This window comes from Apus apus, chromosome Z, assembly GCF_020740795.1.
Source record: "Apus apus isolate bApuApu2 chromosome Z, bApuApu2.pri.cur, whole genome shotgun sequence".
NCBI lineage: Eukaryota > Metazoa > Chordata > Aves > Apodiformes > Apodidae > Apus > Apus apus.
Genome location: NC_067312.1, coordinates 76,448,404 through 76,471,933, shown reverse-complemented (window position 1 = coordinate 76,471,933; position 23,530 = coordinate 76,448,404). Strand labels below are relative to the sequence as shown.

At 36.8% G+C, this 23,530-nt stretch overlaps 1 protein-coding gene across 2 annotated transcripts in view; it reads right to left on the bottom strand.

Annotated features, from left to right (window-relative positions):
- The window catches only part of SLF1 (SMC5-SMC6 complex localization factor 1), a 34,666-nt gene that overhangs the window by 4,196 nt on the left and 6,940 nt on the right, over positions 1–23,530 (bottom strand). For both annotated transcript variants that reach the window (XM_051643505.1, XM_051643506.1), the window contains 10 exons: positions 21,837–21,968; positions 20,618–20,671; positions 16,789–16,947; positions 16,158–16,324; positions 14,560–14,691; positions 13,700–13,865; positions 6,807–6,954; positions 5,744–5,889; positions 2,559–2,728; positions 1,934–2,058 (listed from right to left, as the gene is read on the bottom strand). In XM_051643505.1, coding sequence (XP_051499465.1) covers positions 1,934–2,058; positions 2,559–2,728; positions 5,744–5,889; positions 6,807–6,954; positions 13,700–13,865; positions 14,560–14,691; positions 16,158–16,324; positions 16,789–16,947; positions 20,618–20,671; positions 21,837–21,968 — 1,399 coding nt within the window. The remainder of the gene's footprint in view (positions 1–1,933; positions 2,059–2,558; positions 2,729–5,743; positions 5,890–6,806; positions 6,955–13,699; positions 13,866–14,559; positions 14,692–16,157; positions 16,325–16,788; positions 16,948–20,617; positions 20,672–21,836; positions 21,969–23,530) is intronic.

Sequence of the window (23,530 nt, the reverse complement as noted above, 5' to 3'; positions counted from 1 at the left end):
AATTCAGTAATGAGTAAGATTTTTCCTTTATCCAGTGTAAAGATCTTTTAAGAATATAAAAAAAAACCAAAAAAACAACACACAACAAAACCCAACAAAACCAAACAACCCACAGAGCTTCTGTTCCACCAGAGATCCAGCAATGAAATTGTGTTGCAAACGGTTTAACACAGGAATTATCTCCCCCTAGTTCAAGGTTTAAAGCTTCAATCATGCTATAAAAGCACCAGGTGATCACAGAACACCAAAAAAAAAAAGAAATACTGGGTTTTGAAGCAATAAAACTTTTAGAGTGCAGTTGCCTTCCCTTAAATTTATTCATGAACCTACGTTAAAATGTATGGTTCTTTTTACACAGCATTTATAGCTTAATTCAAATGAACGTTTCTGGCTAAGCATGAGTGCCTCTACACACTCCAGTATAATTCAGAACTTCAGATCCGTTAACAGATGGTTTGCTGCTTCTCAATAGGCTGCCTGACTTGGCTACAGTAGCAAGGGAGGGGGGGAAAAAGAGAAGAAAAAAAAATAAAAATGAAGGGCTCCTAATAATACAATTAATGATAAAAAGAAAATCCTCTGGAAAACAAAATCCCCAGGCTTAGCACCACGTAAAGCTGAAGTTAAGTGTGAAACACTGAACAGCAAGCAACCAAGAAGTGCTGCTTACATGTAAAGAAACCATTAGTTTCTGCATGATAAAAACTTCAGACCCATTCTGTTTTGCTTTCACTACATGATGAGGTTTGAACAAGAGCCAGAGGAAAATCTCGATGCCAGGTGAAAGATGATGCAACAAAACATCTCATAAATGAAAAATATCTCAGGCTAAATCTCTCAGCCTTTGTGATAAGATTTACATGGTGTATTTTGCTGTATTAATACCTTCACTATGTAAATCTGTCAGCTCCATACTCATTCTTTCAACAGAAGATAGTACTTACAATTTTGGCAGGGGAAGAACAGAAAAAAAAGCAGCGTTGTTTGGTTTGGTTTTTTTTCTGCCCTAGTCCTTCAGCTCACTTTTCTTTGCAGAATTCAGCATGTAATAATTCACACCAATTTTACTTGCAACAGCAATAAAGAGAAAGGGAACCAATTTAAAAAATGCACGGTCTGGCTCTGTTACTGAAGATCTCTTAACTCCCCAAAGAGGCTGAGGCTTTTTTTCTCCTTCAGAGTTTATGATACAATTCTGGTTTTAATTTTTTTAACTATCCCAGCTTGCTTTTGCCAATTTTTCTACGCCTTCTCTTGGGTGACATATTAATATAGCTGTGTTTTAAGTGATGTTGGTAAATTTCTGATTATGAAGATGACAAAAAGTACTTCCAGCAAGTTCAAGTAAAGGCTCATGTAGAGTATGATTTATGAAATCTATGTAATAAGTAGGAACCAAACGAATTACTGCAGTGCTGTTTTACTCCTGAGGTACTTGGGATCCAGTATAGCTAAGACAAAAGCCAAATGCCTTTCATAGTCTGGGCTGAATGCCTGGAAGAAAACAGTCCATATGCTTAACACAGCTATGTAACATAGCATACTCCTCAGTCTTTGTTCACAAAATGTCTAGGACTGAAAGAGATGAAGACTGAATTATACTTTCAAATCAGAAGACGTTGATCCTACCAAGCACAGGTTGAGGTGGATTAGCAAAGTAAGGCGGGCAAGACTGGAATGAGCTCACACAAGCTGTACACTCTATTTAATAACTGGAAGGGGGAGGGGAATGAAGGAGGCAGCTTTATTCCACCATATATACAATTCCTGCTTTCACATAGACATTGAAAAAAGAAACATGAACCATAAGAAAATAATTCTTGGGCATAAGCCATCGTTTTAGTTCAGCATTCATCAGGACTAGATTTTTAAACCTGAAACTGTCAATACTAACCATATGAAGTTCTTAACATAAATTAGATATCTAGAATACCTTTAGAATTTCTCCCGTTCAAATGTACCTCTTCAGCCAAAAGGTAGCAATTCTCTTTGGTGCATGAAGCCTCAACTTTTGCTTTTTTTGTCCTCCGCTTCTTTGCCAATGGAGAGCTTAAGTCACTGAAAAGAGAGCAAAGGGGAAAAAACTAAAATCACTATTTTATATTTTAAGATAATGTATAAATACTTAATGCTTTTAAATGTCTATATACAGTGTACTTAGATCTACCCATTCCAGAGTTATTTCTGGAATGTCTTAATTACCTAATTTCTATGTAGTTTATTTATAACTGGATTTAAAACAGTATTAAAACTAAATTATGGGCAATCTCACTTTCTTCAAAGCTAACTCTATGAATAGTTCAACTTCTCTATGTACCCTTACAATTTAGTATTAGGAAAATAAAACTACATCACCCTGCATATATACCAAGATGGAGCACGGGGAGAGAAAGTGGGAAGCCCAGCCCAGAGGTGTTAGAGGTTTACAACTGAGCTTTTTGTCAGCTGCAGTAATTTGTAGACAACAGAACAGGTCATATAAAGTTCAAGAAATGTGTCAGGTCAGAAGCTGTCCCCCAAAGCAGAATAAAACTGGTGATGTTATAGGTATTACTTACGGTAGGTCAGGCAGCTCTTTGACTTGGTTCTGCTTATCGCCATTTAGCATCTGTAATGCCCTTTGAGACCCAGGGCACAGACGTTTCCCTCTTTTCTTTGTCTTTGCACTGTGTATCCTTCCTGTCTCATGCATCCCTAGCTCTCGTAAAGCAGGCAAATAGGAACTGACCTGTTGCAGAAGTAACAGTTTCAATGACTCTGCACACAGTGAACTAGAGGCTGCGTTTTGTTGCACTTCATGCAGAGCACCCTCCACCATCCACAGCTTCCTACCCCTCAGTTTTTACAAATATGATCCATGAATGATTGCACAGATACATTGTTTAAACTGATCTGCTGCTATCTTTTTTTTTTTACCTTCTTTATGTTTTTATACTCACCTTTTAGGCTGGCCTCAAGAGGTGAGTGAGTTGTGTCTGAGCCAGAATAGTGGGAAATTCTAGGCCTCTCTCTTGGGTTTTTGGTAGCTGAGAAAGTTCTGATCATTTTATCTGGACATAAGACTGAAGTAAAGCTGATGGATTCTCAGGTACTTAATGAAAGTATTTACAAGGTACCTGCTCCCAACCCAGGGAACAAAATTCAGGGAACAATCTGATGAAGAAATACTGCCCTCCTTCACCTGTTTTAAGATGAGGGGTAAGACTTTTGAGTATTGTGAAAGCAATAAGCTAGTTAACTCTTAGATGCTCCCTCATCATTACCAGAGCTTTAGAGGTTGCTTACATGATGGCTTCTTTCCAGTAAAACAGAACTTCCAAGCCTTCTACACTGCTCATTTTAAAAAGTCATATAGCCTTCTGCAGTCTGGCAAAAGCACAGGAAGAAGTCCAGTGAGGGGACTTGTTCAATGATTACACAATTATTATATCCAAAGAAGGTGAAGAAGGCTTGGAGTATCTAGCAGATCACTGTAGACTCTGCAGGCAAATTGCAAGGGGTGAGAGACATCTTACTTGCACCCTCACTGTACGTTTATGGCCAAAGAATCCATAGAAAAGCCTAGCTGATAAGATGCTGTATGAGAAGAGCTGGCAAAATTGGACAACAGTTAGTATTTTTGGTATGGAATGTAAAAGGAGGCATGGCAATGTTAAGTAAAGGCACAAAAAAGGACATTAACTTGTTTAAAGCATTACAAAAATTTACATTTAAGTAGTTGCAGAGAGTGATCAGCAGTCATGGCAATACTAAAATAGCAGTTGCTGCTCTCTATGTGTTGGTAACATACATGAACATTCATTGGTTGAAAGGAAGAAGAGAGTTGTGGTCAATGAGACAGAATCTAGTTGGAGGCCTGTGACTAGTGGAGTCCCTCAGGGGTCGGTACTGGGACCAGTACTATTCAATATTTTCATCAAGGACCTGGATGAGGGAGTAGAGTGTGCCCTCAGCAAGTTTGCTGATGACACCAAACTGGGAGGAGTGGCTGACATACCAGAAGGCTGTGCTGCCACTCAGGGAGACCTGGACAGGCTGGAGAGTTGGGCAGAGAGAAACTTGATGAAATTCAACAAGGGCAAGTGCAGAGTCTTGCATCTGGGGAAGAACAACCCCATGTACGAGTACAGGTTGGGAGCTGACCTGCTGGAGAGCAGGGTAGGAGAAAGGGACCTGGGGGTCCTGATGGACAGGAGGATGACCATGAGCCAGCAATGTGCCCTTGTGGCCAAGAAGGCCAATGGCATCCTGGGGTGGGTTAGAAAGGGGGTGGTTAGTAGGTCAAGGGAGGTTCTCCTGCCCCTCTCTTCTGCCTTGGTGAGGCCACATCTGGAATATTGTGTCCAGTTCTGGGCCCCTCAGTTCCAGAAGGACAGGGAACTGCTTGAAAGAGTCCAGCACAGAGCCACCAAGATGATGAAGGGAGTGGAACATCTCCCTGATGAGGAAAGGCTGAGGGAGCTGGGTCTCTTGAGCTTGGAGAAGAGCAGACTGAGGGGCGACCTCATCCATGGTTACAGACACGTTCAGGGCAGTGTCAGGAGGACAGAGCCAGGCTTTGTTCAATGATGTCCAGTGACAGGACAAGGGGCAGTGGGTGCAAACTGGAACACAGGAGGTTCCATGTACACATCAGAAACAACTTCTTTCCTGTGAGAGTGACAGAGCCCTGGGACAGGCTGCCCAGAGAGGCTGTGGAGTCTCCTTCTCTGGAGACTTTCAAACCCCCCTGGACACGTTCCTGTGTGATGTGCTCTGGGTGACCCTGCTCTGGCAGGGTGGTTGGACTGGATGATCTTTCCAGGTCCCTTCCAACCCCTAGGATTCTGTGATTAAATATTAGATACCTGGTTGGTTTATTTTTAAAATTCTGTCAGACCTTTGTTCAAGCTCTAGTTAAACACAATGTATTAATAAACAACGATCTCTGTTCACAATAAACTCCTGCAATATTCAGGAAAATGTATGTATGGAAAACATATAAAAGTATAAATTTGCTTTTCTTTGACTCTACCTGTGGAATTGTAGGACATATAGAAACAGTTATGGATTCCATATTCTGTTTAGTTGTTAGCATTAGGATTATTGAAATGAGGTCCCATGTTTGGGTATGTCATTACATTTGATCCTGCATTACTATGCTGCATCCTGGCAGCAGTCAAGGTTTTGAGAATTCCTTTCACAGCTTTCATCATGCATTTCCTCACCAACTGTGACAAATTGTGATCTGAAGACAGGAAAAGGTTTGCAAGTAGAAAGTTTAAGAGGGGGAATTCACAGGAATACACTGTTGTTTAAATTACAAAAATTGTGTGTAACAAACGCAAGGACTCAGCAGAATAACAGACTGCCACCTTTTCAAAAAACCTAAAGGAAAAGATAACCCAGGAAAATCACACTGCTTTTGGCATTTTCCTTAATTAGAAATGTAACATTGCAATGAAGTATTTACACCAGAGATTATTTTAAAAAGCTATCCTTGTGACTTTTCTTGTTAACTGGATGTAAACAGATTAATCAGGTCTTACAAGTTCTCTGACAAGAAAAATCTTACCAGAGTTTTGAACCAAGATCTTGGACAAAGAGAAACTTAAATGCAGTATTCTATCTGCAGGTGGAAGACAATGCATGCAATAAGCATGACTGTAGACTACAAAATAAAAGATATTTTCCAAGACCTTCATGAAGCAAGTTACTTGTAAAGTACTCTAAGTGTAATAAGTTATTAAGAAGAATTACTTACTATTTTCTGAAGAGAAAGAGGTTGCACAGAAAGAGTTATATTCCTCTGTAAACATATTTTTTTAAAAACTGCTTCTGCAACAAACATTTGGAGCCAGAGGGATGGTATGGAACAAATGAATGTCTTTAATTCACCTATTGAAAAATCTGGATAAAAGCAAAAGGGAAAATAAAAGAGCCTTAAAATTAGAATATATAAACCTGTACACAGAGTTTTCTAGAAGATAGTTCTTCCAGATTTTTTTTCCTCCTGTTGCAGACTACAAATAATAATCATATTAAAAAAGATTTTACCTATAAACTGATAATAGGACCAGCTTCTAAGAGAATTGTCAACAGATTTTAAAAGGCAAGGCACCAATTATTATGTGAAACTTAAAACATTAAATACTCTAAATGCAATCTTAGAAAAGTTAGATCTTGATTTTGAGAATGGAATTCCTAATTTTTTAAGTTATGCCAGGGACCACCTTCAAAATCCGTAAGTTACACAATACAAACACACCTCAGATAAAATGCCTGACCAAAGTAATCTGCAAGTAACCTATAACATTAAAAGTGATCATTAGCAAATTTCATTTCCATTCAGACATAACAAATAGTACATACTGTTGTGTTTGTTTTTTTTTTTTAAAAAAAAAGAGACAGTGGCAGAAAAATATTTCTGTCTATGGATCAGGCACATGTCTGGCCTTTCTCTCTTTTTTGGGGAAAAGGAGACAGAGTGACTGATTCTTCTGATATTGGTATTTAGATTCTAGCAAAATAAGTTTGTCTAAATACCAGCTGAACCAGGCAGATAGCAATGTCTGCCATGAGGAAGAAAGTCTTTACTGTAAGTGTTCACTTACTAACTGATCAGCAGACTCAATCAAAACAGAAACACGACAGGTGTTTTCTGCTCTAAGAGCAACCAAATTTAGGAGAACTCTGAAACACATTGCATCATAACACAGCACAGCTGCAACAGAAGGTGAAACATAACTTGAATGTAAATCAAGGGCTTTAATTTGGACTTTAGTGTATCTAGTTAAAAGACTTTGAGAGGCCTCTCCAACACTCACCGTCACAAGAAATGGCTATGTAATGTGCCAAACCATCAGCTATTTGATGAAGCACATTTCTGTCCATAAGCAGACCCAAGATGATCCAATATTCCACTACTGTTCCAAGAATTGCATTTAATATACCAGCTATTTCACATCTGAAAGACTAAATTGGAAAAAAAAAAAAAAAAAAAATTATATATAGTATCCACAGACCTGTCCTGTATAACAACATGCTGATAATGCACCAGTAATACACTAGAGAAGCTCTTTAGAAGAAAGCCCACTCTGTTGACACATCACTTCTTTGCTGTTTGTAACTTTTTTTTCCTCAAAAGCTAACTGTTGCACCCAGGTGAAGAAAATTTATGTGCCACTGCGTCCACATCAGTAAGGATTTGCCATTGGAGAACTACAAGTCGTTTGAAAACATACTATTTAAACCAACATGCAAAACAGGATCCAAGCTTACAAGCACCAATTGTGATTTCTTTTTAAATTAGGTTTTGTTTAACTGTAAGATTTCAAGTATTGCATTTATCCTAGTTAACCTTGGGTTTAATTTGACAATTACAGGTATCTTATTCTCCCTGCTCTATTAGGATACTCTTTTCCTAAATATTTCATAATGACATTAATGCTCCCTTATGACAAACTGTATGACCCTGCCAAAAGGGAAAACTATGCAAGGTGTTAAGTTTCCTGCACAGCAAAAAACCGTGTCAGCCAGTTTGTGGGATCAGGAAACTTTCTCCTGCTACCAAAAATTCCAAAGAGACTAGCAGCTGCAACTGAGAAAGAACATACCTATGTGTATTAGCCTTATCTTTTTCTCCCCTAAATGGGCACAAAATGGTCATGGGTAGATAAAAAGCCAAAGTTAATTTTCTTCAGGAGGCATCAAGACAATAATGAGCACTTTTAACATGCTATCCAGAAAATACCATGAGATAGGTGAACATATTTTTTCCACCCATTTGAGCACTTCATCAGTATTGGTTAGGTAAAGCAGTGCTTCCAGTGTCTGTGTTAGTCTGTGCAAAGTCATGTCAGATGTATCTACTCAATACCTTTCTGTGCTATGTAGAAGTATTTTATGTAATTATCCTGAAATAAGTTACTCCTCTGACCACATGTACAACCACAGAAAATTCTGTATTTGTAGGTCAGTTTTGAAAGAGCAAATTGGAAGAGTATGTGCACCATAGTGAGGACACATGAAATTAATTTGTCCAAAGACACTTACCTAAGGCTCTTACAGAGAATCTCTACTGCTACAACAGAACACCAGCTGATATTTTACATTCTAGTGAAAAAGGAATACTTTAAAATGGATATTTCTATCTAAGAGGGAAATTGAACTGAATATGTACTTACTTATTTGTCAGCTTAAGATTTTAAAGAGTTACTAAAAGGAAGTAAAACTTTCCTGTCTTTTGTTGTACTCGCACACCACAGTCAATGGTTTGTCTCATACTCCTTTGAGAACAAAATATGTTCCAGATTGGTTTAAAATAATTTAATAGGATTCCCTCAGGAGCTGCAAAGCACTAAAGACTGAAACAGTTTGAGCTTCATCAATAAATCAGACAGACATATAGAAAAGCAATAGAGACTGTGACATGGATGAGATTATAAAATGATCATAAAATCATTTGCCAAAAACACCTACATACTCTCCCTACAGTAAAAAGACTTTTGTGTTATTCAAAAGGAATAAACACAAATACAAACACCGTGTGGGGAGGCAATATAAACTCCATCACTGAACGCTTTTAAGAACTGTCCAGGCAAAATCTGTTAGGACTGTGATCTCTGAGATCACTTCCTGCCCTCCTTCCTCTTACTCTGTTAAGCTTTATTAGATTTGGTTTGCTCCTTGCTTTCGTGTACCATAAAAATGTATCATAGATTAAATCTGGGATCTCATAGTAAAAATAACTGTGAACATTGATATGGCATGTTAAGAACATGAAAATATTTTTTTTCAACTAAAATGAAAATATTTAACAAGCTATGTTACTCTGTATCTTCTGAGGATAGGAATCAGGAATAGAAACTGAAGAAGCAATTTAAGACATTTGAAATGCCTTTAAATTTCCCTTAAATATGCATATGTCTTTTATCATTGGACCCCAAAGCAAAATTCTGGGGGAAAAAATGTAATTCCATCAATAATTCTTTGCAGGAAATAAGTTACACAAATGCAGCAAATAAGCACAATTTTAACAGAGACAAGTGACAGGATCAAGGACCTAGAGATGTAATCTGAGGCAGATACGGATGTAAGGCACAAGGATTTACACTCTCTTGTTTCCACATCACAAGCTTGTATCACTTCATCTATGTAATATGTGCAAGGAAATGGGTGGTGAGCAAAAGCTGATCTTGAGGCAGCAAATCGAAATGATGGCTGTTAATACTGTAAGTATGAATAATGTTCCACAGTTACATATATACCTGCTAATTAAAGGTGCCTGAGACACTAGTTGCAACTCTGTTTGCTTAGCTAAGTATCCCTAAACACTGACAAGCCAGATACTGCCAACTGGTGTAGGCTTGGTTGACAGTTTGGTAAAACAACTGCAGCACAAAGCACTTCTCCTTAATATTTTGAAATAAAGTGTTAAATGCTACAAAGGAGGGGGAAATGCTCTAGTTTACCGGAAGTATGATATCCTCTAAAAATATTTTAATATTAACATCTAAAAAAGATTTTCATTTTCAACCACAAACCAATACAAATATAGTAATGAAAACACATGCAATATTAAAAATTAAAAGGAATCAAGCACTTCCACTGAACATGGGAATTTCTACCATGTATGGCAGCACTGAGACCTTTTCTTCCTCTCACTCTGCCCAGCCAGCAGGTGAGCTGTGTGTGTGTGTGCAAGGAGCTGGGAGGGGGCACAGCCAGGACAGCTGACCTAACATGACCAAGGGGATATGCTGGCAGGGAGCTGAACCAGTGGAGGTTTAGGTTGGATATCAAGAAAAGGTTTTTCGCCCAGAAGGTGGATGAGCACTAGAACAAGCTCCCCAGGGAAGCAGTCCCAGCACCAAGCCTGCCTGAGCTTAAGAAGCCTTTGGATGATGCTCTCAGGCACATGGGGTGATTCTTGGGGTGCCCTACACAGGGACAGGAGTTGGACTTGATAATCCTGATGGATCCCTTCTGACTCAGCAGATTATATGATATACCATGCCCTGCCTTCCAGGAAAGAGCTGGATGTCTGCCTGCTGATGGGAAGCAAAGGATTAATTCCATATTCTGCTTCTGCTTTGCTTCACTCCCTGAACTGGCTTCCTCTCAACTGCTGAGTTTTCTGGTTTTTGCCCTTTCAGTTCTCTCTCTCATCCTGCTGAGGGTGGGTAAGTGAGTGAGTGGCTGGGTGGGGACTCACCTGTCAGCTGGGGACAACACACTACACCATGCACAGCAAATTAAGATCCAGTTCAGCCTTTTTTTTTTTTTAAATCTCTTCCTTGTTCTTACTCTTGAGAATCAAAGCTATCTCCCCAAGGAAAGCCTTGAGGTGGGAGAGGGCTGTTGACTGTGTTAACATACAGAGGTCACCTCAGCAAATGCAATTTCTACATTCCTGTTCCACTTAACGCTTTGCCAAGGCAAGTGCTGCAGTGACAGAAGTTTCAGAGTGTTTCACTACACAGAAAAGTTATTGTAGGAAAGCTTTCAAGTCTCAGGAAAACTAATTTTAACTTTTTTACTCCAAACTACAGAAGAATTCTTCTTACGGGTTCTTTTTCATGTGATGTAAATGTTTTTAGGGTTATGCAGCACTCCACAAATGCCTAAAACAAACTTCCAGGAAAGCTATTGGAAGTGACAGACAGACCAGAAAGATATTTAGTTCTACAAATTTCCACCACACAGATTTATACCAGCTAATGTTACCTAGAAGACCGAAGAAAACAAATTGAAAATATGCAAAATTATGCAACTAAAAAATTCAGTGAATGTCTTCCTCATTCCTTCGTCAGGCTAGGAAAGACAGCTTTTTTAAAAAAAACAACAAACATCAGTATCAGGAATGAAAAGCATTTCTGACAGCATTTCTAACATTGTAAAAAGCCATGTAACAGCTCAATGCAACTCATAATGATAGGACCAATAGACACATTCCTGTCTAAATTCAGAAAATAAATTAACAGCTTTGATTCAAGGAACCTTGAGCTGGAATTTCCACATCAAATCTATTTGAATAATACAATAAATAATAAATCTCATTTGTAGCAAAATTATACTCACTATTGATGGGAAGATCTCAAGTCTTCTTGAAGTCAAAACTTCTGTGTTGAAAGGCATTTTTAAGCACAAGGAATTTTATTCCACCAAGTTATCCCAGCAGATTACCACAGTGATGAGCGAGGACATGCAATTTCCTGTCACTAATTTCATTCTAGTACTTTTAAAATAAAGTAAATCCTATCTAACACAAGAAAGCAAATGCATTCATATATGTAAGTTAAGTCTTTATAGCCCTTCATTCTTTGTTGTTTGTTTTTTTTCTGATGTAGGTTAGAATAGGCCTGAAAAATGAAATACCTAAATAGTGTGTAAGCCAAGAAAAGCAGTTAGTCTTTCAGAATTTCAGCACAGATTTCCTCACTTAGAATGCTATAATTGTTTCTGGATTGCTCTTTTTACACACACACACGTTTACACACACACAGAAATATATAAAACATAACTTTGCAACAAATAAGCAGCAGAGGAAAGGAAACACAGAGAATTGCACAGAAGTGCAGTATATCACAATGGGCATTTTCTACCCACAAACTGTTGTGGAAACTGAGAAATACAGTCAACCCTTTACACTGTGCTATAAAACACTTAACATCTCTGCTTATGCAGACAGCAAGAACACCCAAAGTCACTACTTTCATTTAGGTTTCTGAATGGTTTTATGTGTTGCCTCTTAAACGAACAGCTTTTAAAAAACAAAACTGGTAACAATGACTCATACCCTTACAGTGAAGGCAGGAAGGAGAGTTTTGCTGCATTTAATGACTTGGAAATACTGCAGATTTATTTATGCATCTCCAAAATAAAATAAAAAAATTATAAAACACAGTTATGCCTACATAGGTGGGGAGGATCTGCTCCTTTGGCTTTCTGAATGACCTCTTCAACTATGCCATGGAATTTTAAATGGAAGTCTCTGAATATATGGAAAAAATCAGTACCTAGAGTTTCAGTATAACAAAACTGAGAGTGCAGAATGGGATAATCAGAAGTTTTGAATCCAAGGATATGGTAGGTTTTTTTAGAGGTGTTTTTTTTTTGCCAAAAATGCAAAGGGAAAGAAAATGAATTATATAAAAATGAAGTTAAAGAATAAAGTTAACGAGTAAGGCTGTAAGAAAGAACATACCACATTACAGATGCTATGAGGCAACAATATGCCTCAGCTGCTTTTCAAGGCTAGGATTCGTATCTGCAGGGATATTGTACATTGCAGTGCATAAGATCAAAGTGGGAAAGCAACAGGCATCTGGGTTTTGTGCTGAAAGTGTAATTCATGTGTATGTATATAAAGAAAACAGAATCAAAACAAGAGATAGGTCTCTGTGTTTCATGTTACGTTTTATTCTTTCTTTTAAGTTTATTTTTCATATATGTACTACACTCTACCTGACACAAGTGATTATTCTGCTTATGCAAAGAACAGTTGAAAAAGGTAAGGTTTATAGTGCTGGAACTTGTCAAAAGAAGGCATAGTAGAAAAAAGAAAATGGTGCCTACACTTAAACTGCAGATTCAACACCAGGAAACATATGAAAGCACTCTCATTTTCCAAAGAAGCCGAATGGCCACTGACACCAACTGAATGCAAGCCTGCTTGGGGCTCAGTACCTTTGAAAAGGTAGGTTGTTTAAATATAAATATGGGTATAGAAGCCTAAATTTAGGCACGTTTTTCATATCTTGACCAAGGATAAAAGGCAGGACTGTTTCAGAATGTCTTGCTTTGATAGCCCTCAAAAAAGGTAGGAGGTCTGGCTAGGTAAGATGAGTGAAGCTCTCATTATGTTTAATCTTTCTGCTTTCTTAACATAATGAAGAACTACTAGGTATTACATTGAAAGTGCTTTTTTCTCTGGAATACTTGCTTTTCTATTGTTGTTCTGTTATTGTATTGAAAAAGTGAATGAAGGACCTATTTATTCTGTGCTTTCACAGTAATTTAAAAGAGAACGCAGAGACAGCAGTAAGTTTGTATTTTATGTGAGAATCTAGAAGTCAAAGATGTTTTACGAGGCCTCTAGCTTCTGAAAAGAAAGAGGTGGTATAGAGGATACTCAGTATCTCTCAGGTCAATGTCCTGCTGGTCAGGAGGTCACAGAACAGCAATTAAGTTGCCTTCAATTCCATTTTTCTGAAAAGACCTAGGGAAGATACCAAATGAAACTAAAGGACTTGGGAAGAAATCTGGGACATTTATTGAAATAAAATTACGCATATCTGTAGAAAACAGCAAAAAACGATTACTTTTGTTACCTTTCTCCTTCCAACATTTCCTGAATACAATCACTGTACAATAAGATAATCATCTCTTTCGTTACACCTTATTGTTTGACAGAATGTGTTAAGCTGGTGTCCCTAATGACTACAGTAACACCTGCTGGTAAGGGCATGTGAACATCTGAATGTAGCCAACAAGCTACTCATGACTCGTTTCTTCTCTTCAGATCAATATGAGAATCTTATGGATCAATTCATTTCCTTTTGTGGAGCAAAACCCAGCATGCTTCACAACAAAAGGCAGCTATAACAAGCAGCTGTGATACTTACATAAAATTCCTCACAAAGGAATGAACAAAGGAATGTCTTTAAAAAAATATACGTCAGTCTTCATTATTTTAAAATACAAAATTCATACTCACATCATTTTTTCTCTTCAATTCTCTATGGGAAAGTATGACCCAATCTGCTAGAATATTTATGTGTTTGGTAAAAAGCACTGAAGTTTCTCTTTCCAGCCAAAAGGTCTTCAGAAGAACTGTCTGTGGCATGACTTGCTGACGCTGTGAATTGGTCCCTTCAACCAAACTGTAAAAAAACAAAGTAAAAACCTCCTAAACCTTTATGCTACTTTGATTACTATAGTTACCAGACAGAAACCTTGTCTTCTGTCAAAATACACAAAGGTTTGGTAATTTTTAAGTATGGAAATATCAGACACAATTTCTGACGAATAATAAGTAAAATAATGATGACTATTACAGTCAGACTGAAGGAATTCTAATATTGTGCTGACATTACATGAAGTAAAGGCTGCCTTTACTATATAAAGGCAGAATAAAATCAATATTGTTATCATTCATATATGAAGGAAAGATAATTGTTTCCTCAGCAAGAGGAAAAAGCAATTTTAATTGAATTAAAAAAAAATAAAAATCAGTATGTTCTAAATCCTGCTTGTCTATCTTAAGAGGATGACTAGTGAAACATTGCAAACCTAAAAATACAACTTTGTGAGCAAAATTAAAGGCTTCCTGAAACTTGTAATAGTGAAAAACATGCTGTGAAAGGCTATAGCCCAGAAAACATTATTATAAAAAACCCCCATAAATATTGCCATAAATAATCTAATAATTGAAAAATATAAAAGAAAATGCTAAGCACTGCATCTCCGTAGAACAGTATCTCATCAGGGACATAAAATCAGGACACAACCAGCTGTAGACACAGAAACGCACGTGATTTTGTGAAAAGCAGTGAAGTATTATCCTATAGAACCCACCTTTTTGTCAGAAACTCTACTTCAGCTTTTACTAAATCGAAGAAAAACTTCAGTAGTGTTTTATGAACTACCTTCTGTTCCTCTTCTCTTCCTGAGACTGCATGACAAACGGTTTTGCCATAAAGGCAAGAGCTGAAAAATAAACACCAAAAAAATCCATTTGTATGATGAAAAACACATGTTGGCAAAAAAAGTCAGCTTTCAAGTTTTGACAATTTTGACAAGGAAATATCTTGCTCCCCAGTAATTTTTAAAAGCCTAACTTTCTGGTTTTCAAGCTGAACTTAAAAAAAACCCAAACAACAACAACAACAGAAAAAAAAAAAACCAAAATCCATGTTTGTGACTGGAGCTTTGTATTGTAGATTAAGACTTTGTATTATAATGTAAACAAAATAACTTCACCGTATTTAAGTTTTCTGTCTCTACATTAAATACAGCACAATTATTTAATTTATTAGAAATTCTTAAAATCCTTTAATTTCAAGATAGTCTTGACACATTTTTAGACATTGTAACACGCTAATTACCTCTTCAGATAACAGTCCACACATGCTATTTGACAGGATGCTGTTCCTGATCAAGTCTAAAGATTGTCTAACATGATGGAGATAATTTTACAGTAAAGTGTGAACAGCTTTTTTTTTTTTAATAGAATTTTGAGTATTAGAAAGAAGATGTACAAAAACCTGTCAGGTATACAATGCTGGGTATTCACATTCTGCCAGTAAGTATGAAAAGATAAAATTCTATTCCATTCCATGTGACATGTTCCTAATAAAAACTATTACATGTCAAATTACAGTGATTCCAGGACAGTGATCTATGTCCCTGCTCACTGCAGGGGGGTTGGACTAGATGACCTTTAAAGCCCCCTTCCAACCTGAACCATTCTATGATTTTATGATTCAATGCCCTTCAAGAATATAGACATGCTTTCAATCATATACATTCATGTATCTGTAGTCACAGCTGTACCAAAGTATTTAAATGTTACTTAAGATTTTATGACAGTAATAAGAAGAGGTACAGTTTCTCTTCCAAATGAATGTAGTAATTCATTTCTATTGATGTAAATGACAAAAAATGAGTTCTCAAGCTAAAGCTGCTGAGTGTAGTATTAGTAGATGTACATAATCAAGACCTCCTGAACAGGATAGTAAAGTTTATTATTAAAATTAAAATACAACACAAAGTTTCAGTTTTTGGTAAACTAAGACTGGAATTTGCTTTGTAACTGCAAATATATGTGTGAATATATACATATACACACACCAAAATAGCAACAATAAATACATCATTCTAATTTTTTAAAAGCTGAAAAAGAAAAAAAAAAACAAATCCTCATTTAAAAAGGGAGAACAAGAAAATTTACATTTTTCCCTTTCCATAAAACCCTGCTTTGTCTGTGAGCTAACAAATACTGAAACATAAAGTGAAAGGTCCATATCTCAGTTACAGTCCTAGACCTTCACATACAGTTAACTTGTTCTGGTAAAAATGAGACTTTGATACAACAGAATTCAAACACTCCTCCCCCATCCCTCAGTATGGAGTAACTTAACTACTGCATCCAACACCTCCTTAAACTTTCTTACCTTACAACCATCTCTATTAAGGACCATGTGCCTTTCTTACAGATTGGACACTGAAGGAGATCCAAATAATACTTTAACATAGATGGGGACTTCCAAGGAGGATCACATTGGAGAATAAGGTACAAAACATGATTAAGTTTAGCATAAAATATTGCATCAATATTTCCCTGTAACAAATGAGAAAATAATATTGGCTACATGTTGGCCAAAGATCCACAAAGACAAGAAGATACACATTGTCCTTATTCCTTAAAATCCCAAGTGGGGTATTTCAGCTGAATGCATCACAGCTTAGGGAAGAAAGTTTGGTTCAACTGAGCTCTCTGTGTCCTACATGGTTAAAAAAAACAAAATCACATAAACGCTGTTTCTAAAAGCAAAAAAAAAAAAAAAAAATCTGGTCCATTTATTCCACAATATTTAGAGCACTACATTGTATGACTTGTAAATATGTATTTTTTTTAATTCCAAAAGTATTAAATTCTTCCCCTTTTCACACAAACATATTGATGAACACAAAGCGTAGGGTTAATACATCACTGAAACGCACAAAATGCAAGGTCTGAAGCAAAGATATAAAACTTAAATTTCTTGCTTTAATATTTATAATCCTGAAGTCTACATCTCTCACCAACAGGGCATACTCTAGAAGAGCATGAAGAAGTGGCACGGGAGGTGTACGGTACTTTTGTCCACCAGCAAGTTCTGTGACTAAATCAATAAACAAATACTCTTCCAATAATCCTTCAAGTACATGCCATGTGCCTCTGGACTGTTGAGTATTTTTAACCTAGGAACAGAATATCTTTGTAAGTAAAAGAACAACTAAATAAAAAAACAGCAATGCAAAGAAAACCAACCTTACAAGAACTAACAGGAAATCCTTAAGGAAAATGCTGGTAATAAAACAAGGAGAAGAGTGTAAACTATGCCTGAAATGCTACTTACTGCCTGCCTCAATAAGCTGCTGTCATCTAGAAAGGCCTTTACTCTTTATGAACTTGGCTTTCATTGAAAAGATAGTAGGTTTCAGAATGTGCTTCTCTTCTTACAAGATCTGACTACATCAACCCTTTTAAAAAACAAATCAAAATTCACATACTCAATAACTTGTCTATAATTTATTCCAGAAAGACATGCTAAGGAGTCCTAGTATTTCCAAAATTGCAGAGTACATTCCATAGTACATGAATGGAACAGTAAAATAATTACTACAACTGGCTAAAAAAAATTAGAGGAAAATGTAAATTCACAAAATACATAATTTACGAGTACACATTATAAAACCATAAACCCTGTAACTGTTTTATCTCCCTAGCTCTCCTATTCCCACATAGCATGTCAGAGCAGCAGCAGCTAATGCTGCAGATAGCACAGGTATAGATCCCAGTGGATTTCAAAGCTCTGAAGATCTTAATGGCACAGAACTTCCCTCTTACTCCCTGCCACTCACGACATCAGAACACTTAACTTCACAAGCTTTCAGGAGACCCAGAAGGATCTAATGGCTTTCATGAAATGCTGTATCTGCCCTGCATTTTCTGTTACTGTCTGTACTCTCAGCTTTCCAAACCTTTATTTCCACGGATTAATGATACTGAAGAGGAGCTACTGAAGATCTCATACACTTTGCTCTTTACATCTTTCCTCTAGCCCAGCTTCAAGTCAAAGCAAAGATGCATGAACCAGTGCAGACACACTACTATCTGAAGTAGAGCTTCCCTCTGCCTGATAATTCTCTTCTGAAATCCAACTACTCATGACCACAAAGCCTAAGGTTTTGGTAAATTCAAAGAAACTGGGATAGAGTCTGAGAGAGTGAAGGAAAGGGAGTCCTGATAGAAGGAGTCAGGAAGATCACTGATTGGCCTGCTTTATTACTACTACTTTGGTTCGTAACAAGTTGTAGACTTCATTATCTCTGTCAAAAAACTTGGCTCCTAATATATCTTAGATAAAGGTACTCAATCCTAACAATTGTTTGAAAATTAGTTTTAAATTTAAATTAACAAAGACTTTGATTCCAGTTGTGGTTTGGAGGCCTACACAGTACACTGCTATTAGCAAAGTAATTTCCAAAAAATGTTTGAGCAATAAACTAAAATCTTTGGGAGTTCTGGTCAAACCTGATCCTAGTTAAATCACTGCTGAAGTCTCAGGAAATTAGCTCCACCTTTGTATGAGATACTTAATTTCTCTACAAACTTTTCATGTCTCAGATTTCTAATGTATGCCATTGTTACACTGACAATAAATATAGCTGCTCACCTAGATAATTTTCCTTTAAATCAAGTCTTTGTGCATCTGGCCTTTGCAATTCACATTTATTTCCATTTTCTCATTCATACACGCACTATTAAAATCTTCACATTATTTCCCTTGGAAATAATGGTTGCATTCATACTTTTCTAATGTTAATTATATGCAAACAGCACCTCTAAAGAGCAATCATAAACTGTTGAATGGCAAAGAACAACTTCTCTGTCACCTGGATTTAAGGTATGTGAAGCTGACTTGGCATATTCTGCAGGTGCAAATGTGTTGAGTCTTTTTACACTGTGATTGAAACTTTTATCTCTTGAAAATTCTGGTACTAGACGAAACAGTAAAGAAGCTGCTTTGCAAGAGCATGAGCCCTTTGGCACTGCATTCAAGAGGAAGTGGAGGACTGGTTTTCAGCTTGTTTGAAAGGGAGGATGATAGAAAACCAAGGTGAGGAACTTTGCTCAGGATCAGGAGACACCTTTTGTAGGGCCTTAATATCCAACAGGCTGTTCAAAGCTGTGGCTGGCTCGTGTTCTGGCTGATGAGGAAACAGCAGTTTCTGGGGAAGCACTGCTGGTACAGCCATTGAAGCTTTGAGCAGAAACAAATGAAAGACGAAGGTCCACTGAAAATAAGTTGTGTTTTACACAGCATAATGTGGAAGGGAAGCTGGCAAAATTACTAAGATTTTAGAGAAGGTGAGAGATAACAGCTGAGCTAGCTGAGTAACAGATGCAAACTGAGGTTACTCTATATGGTATGTGGTTCTAACCTGTTGATTTAGCTCATAGGCTTTATTTTACTTCACTGGTATTATTGGAAATGTTTATTGGAGCTGTTTTTAAAAGCCATAAATGTACTGCCTATAAAGGTCCTGTATCAAATGTAAAGACCAGCAACAGATATTTCACAAAGCAATAAAGGACAGTGGCAGGTCATGCATAACAGAAGTATTAGAATTAGGCTTAAAATTTCCAAACAAAAAACTCTATTATTATTAAGAGTACAGAATAACAATTTCAGCTTACTTGTCTTTAGAAAGTTAAAGGTTTTTTTTCCATAAACTCAGTAATCTAAATATTCATGTCAGATTTCAATGCAAATCTGTGCAGTAACAGAAATGCACAGGACATTTGGTCCATTAATGGCAGCGCTGGAGAACGAGAAATATATTTTAGTGCTCATGTTTTTAAAATATTTTTCGCCTCCCTTCCTTATTGTGTCAATACAAAGAAATCAAATAGAAAGGGGTTTCTGTGATGCCCCAGAGCTCCTTTTGTCAGACTGGGACCTCATTTATGTATCAAGGAACTATTTATGTAGTACAGCTCATGAAGATACGAAAACTTCAGCTACCAAGAGGAAGTTAATGGATATTCTTTAAGTGTTTCCCATTTTAACTTTTAAATAACACACGTTACTATATTAAGTACAGTAGCTCATAGCTACTATATATAACACTTTAAAAGTACTAAGAGGTAATGTTTCATCATTATTTAAATATCTTAGTATTACAGATAGAAAAGGGAAAATTTTGAAATTATTTACTTACTTAAGATATAAAAAAGACTTAATAAAATCTGTTGCTGACCTGTGACAAATTTAGAGTGTATATTTGGCTTGATGGGAGGAAAAATGAGAAATTAACTAAATAGTAACCCCCCTCAAAAAAGAAAAGAAAAGAAAAGAAATTAAGTCAAAATACACAGGAAAGCAGTACTGGAAAGCATTTTGTATTCTGCTTGGAATCTGTACTTCAGTACACTCTGAAAGCTGCACAATGATGTTTAAGGCTTATGCTGTAAGAACAGTTACTGTTTCTTTCCACAGCTAAAGTCTGTCCCTACTCACAAAAACAGGTGTGCACTGTAAAAGGTTATGTACACTTTCTCTTTACTGCTACTGCATAAGTGCAGCGCTTGATTCATTAAAATCCTTTAAATTGTATTAGGGCACCCTTGCTTCTTTTCTTCGAACATTAACAGGTAAAGTTCTCTTAAGCAGGATGTATAAAGAGCTTGTAAGAATGGGGACAGCACTGCAAGAGCTGTAAAGCCAAACAAAATTCAACAATATTCCAATTATGCTCTATAACTCTCAATAAATTATCTCTCAATAATGAATGTACATTTGCCTAACTTCACAATAAACTTACATATTTGCAACAACAATATTCTCTTTGTGACAATCCTCACCTTTGGACTGCATTTACTCAGCTGGTCTCCTTGAGCAAACCTGTACTTAACAACCTGTAAAACAGAATAAAGTCAACCTGCACACTGGATACCAATAAACATATCCAATAAATACTGTATCATCTTGAAATGGTAACTTTTGTTAAACACAGTTCAAGCAAAACATCCACCATGGCAATCTATTTGTCATATTTGGACACCAAAATTATGAGACAGAGGATTAGTGATCCAAAAGGAAAATAATACAGGCAGGTTTTCTCTCAGTTTTTCTTACTATTCTCTGCTGATTATGCAGGTGCAACATAAGAACAGTTTTACTAGATTTGGTCCACTCGACCACATTAAAAATACTGTGTTTTCAGTTTTTCAGTGGCAAAATAAAAACTTAGGATTTCTCTTGCAAGTTATGTCCTAGTGTTACAATCAAACTCATCCATGTTACCCAAAAAGTCTTTTAGGAAAGATTGTCTTTAGGATTATGATTGCTCTGCCTGTGCATAACTACATAATAGTTTGAGGGAAAAGTACATTGAGGAAATAATTATAATTATTTTGCTACTAAGAACTTTATATATAGAGGACATGATTTTGCAGATACAAAATAATAGTGTTCTGTGTAAGCAAGCTCCTCCAAAAACACCTGCACACCATCATCTGCACCACTATAACTTGCAGAGATAATACATCCTAACTCTAAGTAATTAATTCCTTTTGTAGCTATGGAATAATGTTTTAAATTACTAATGTAGCACATTTATCAATATTCAATATGTGATGACATTAAAACAAAGGAGTGCATTAAGGTCTGTTTTTTACTGGTAATAAAAAACATGGATATGAATCAACAAAACACATACTCTAGAATAAGGTTGGTTTTAAAACTGTGTTGGTGCAACTCAGCCAGATAACAGAAGAGTCACAGAAAGACTATAATCCAATCACATTTTGTTTAACAGTACTAACTACTGCTTATCCCATGCATTACACCAAGACTGCAAGTAGTCTACCACACAACCATGCCTACCAACGACCACTACTGAGTTATATTTTAACTAATGGTAGATGCAGCAAATACAGGATTATTAAACTTTGGAGGTTAGAAGACATTATTACTATTTCAAAATATATTAAAATGACTACTTTTATTGTCTCGGTACAATGAAAGAAATTTAGTAACACACATTTTATGCTAAGGATGAATTAATTGGTTGTTACTTACCACCCCAAACCATATATGTTTTATAACAGCATTTTTAATTTCAGCAAGCTCCACATTAGTCATGATTTGTTTTTTTTCCGGTGCAGCCAGGAAACAGTTCATTTGGGTATCTTCAGGATTTTGTATTTCATTCTGTGCAGAGCAAAAAAATAACACCTTTTTTTGTTTCAAAGCTAGTGCCCTAAATCAGCTCTTATGTGCTAAACTACACACTCCACACTAAACCCTTGTGTGCACTTGTAGTCTCTGACCCAATCCCTGAGTGGAGTAAGAGCTGTGGTGCCATAATGGATTTTCTCTTTGGACTTTCAAAAACTAAAATACAAAGGCCAAACCTTCTCAACTAGTCAAAAAAGTAGTAAGGATTTTTTTTAAAGGTATTTTTTCATCCATCAATCTGACTAGAACCATGCATTCATCTTACAAATGTTACTACAATGAAATCTTTTCAGTTCTTGCCTATAAACCTGAACTAAACTAGTAATTTAAAATTTAAATAGTGTGGGGTTTTTTTCCCCCCAGTAATTTACTCTCTAAGCCCACCAATCATTTTGAGTTATTTCCTCAGCACAGGGAATGTAAAAGTATTTCTCACACTGGTTTCCATCTCATTCTGAAACGAATCTCAGCAAATGCACAAGATAATTTTTGTTAGTAAAAAAATAACTACAAAAAACATTTTAAAGTTATTTCAGGATAAGAGGAAAACACATTTCAGTAAGATTATCAATACATGCTTTTCATCCAAGGCTGTGCGCACGGACTACAAATAAAACACCATCTTTGTTTTAGGCAAATACTTGTGTAACTACAAAACCAGCCTCCTCCTGCAGTGTGCGAAGTTAAGGATGTGGAGGCAGGTGAAATGTTCCTCTTGGTCTCAGCACCAATGGCTGGCTTTTATTTGGAGCAGGCGTGGAAGTCTTGGGGTACCTTGCCTTCTAACTGAAACACCTGAATCTGATGGGCGAATCTAGTATGTGTAGTACGGGAAAGAAGAGCAGGCAAAACAACACACTAGTACACACAGCCATGAGGTGCAAGCCATAAAGACTTTATTTAATATTTAGTAGTATTATTATTAATTCATATTTAAGTTTTCAGGTTAAGTATCAGACATTGCACATTTCTTCCCATTTTCAGATTTTCCTTAAATGTGTAATTCAAACCAGAGGTATCTGGCATGTGCATAGCTATGTTTCTAACCAAATGTGGAGTTTGTTACACAATACAGAAGACCACAGAATCATAGAATGATTGAGGTTGGAAGGGACTTTAAAGATCATCAGGTTCCAACCCCCCTGCTATGAGCAGGGACACCTCCCACCAGACCAGGCTGCACAAGCCTCATCCAACCTGGCCTTGAACACCTCCAGGGAGGGGGCAGCCAAAACCTTCCTGGGCAACCTTGTTCCATTGTCTTACTGCTCTCATGGTGAAGAATATCTTCCTGATGTCTAACCTCCATCTCCTCTCTTCCAGTTGAAAACCATTCCCCCTTTTCCTCTCACTGCCCTCTCTGGTGAAAAGTCCCTCCCCAGCTTTCCTGGAGCCCCTTCAGGCACTGGAAGGTGCTCTAAGGTCTCCCTGGAGCCTTTTTTTTTTCTCAGGCTGAATAGCTGAATAGCTAAGTACTTTCAGTAACTTGAAAAAAGCTCTAGATAGTTTTTGATGAGTCAGGGGTAACTGAGCTC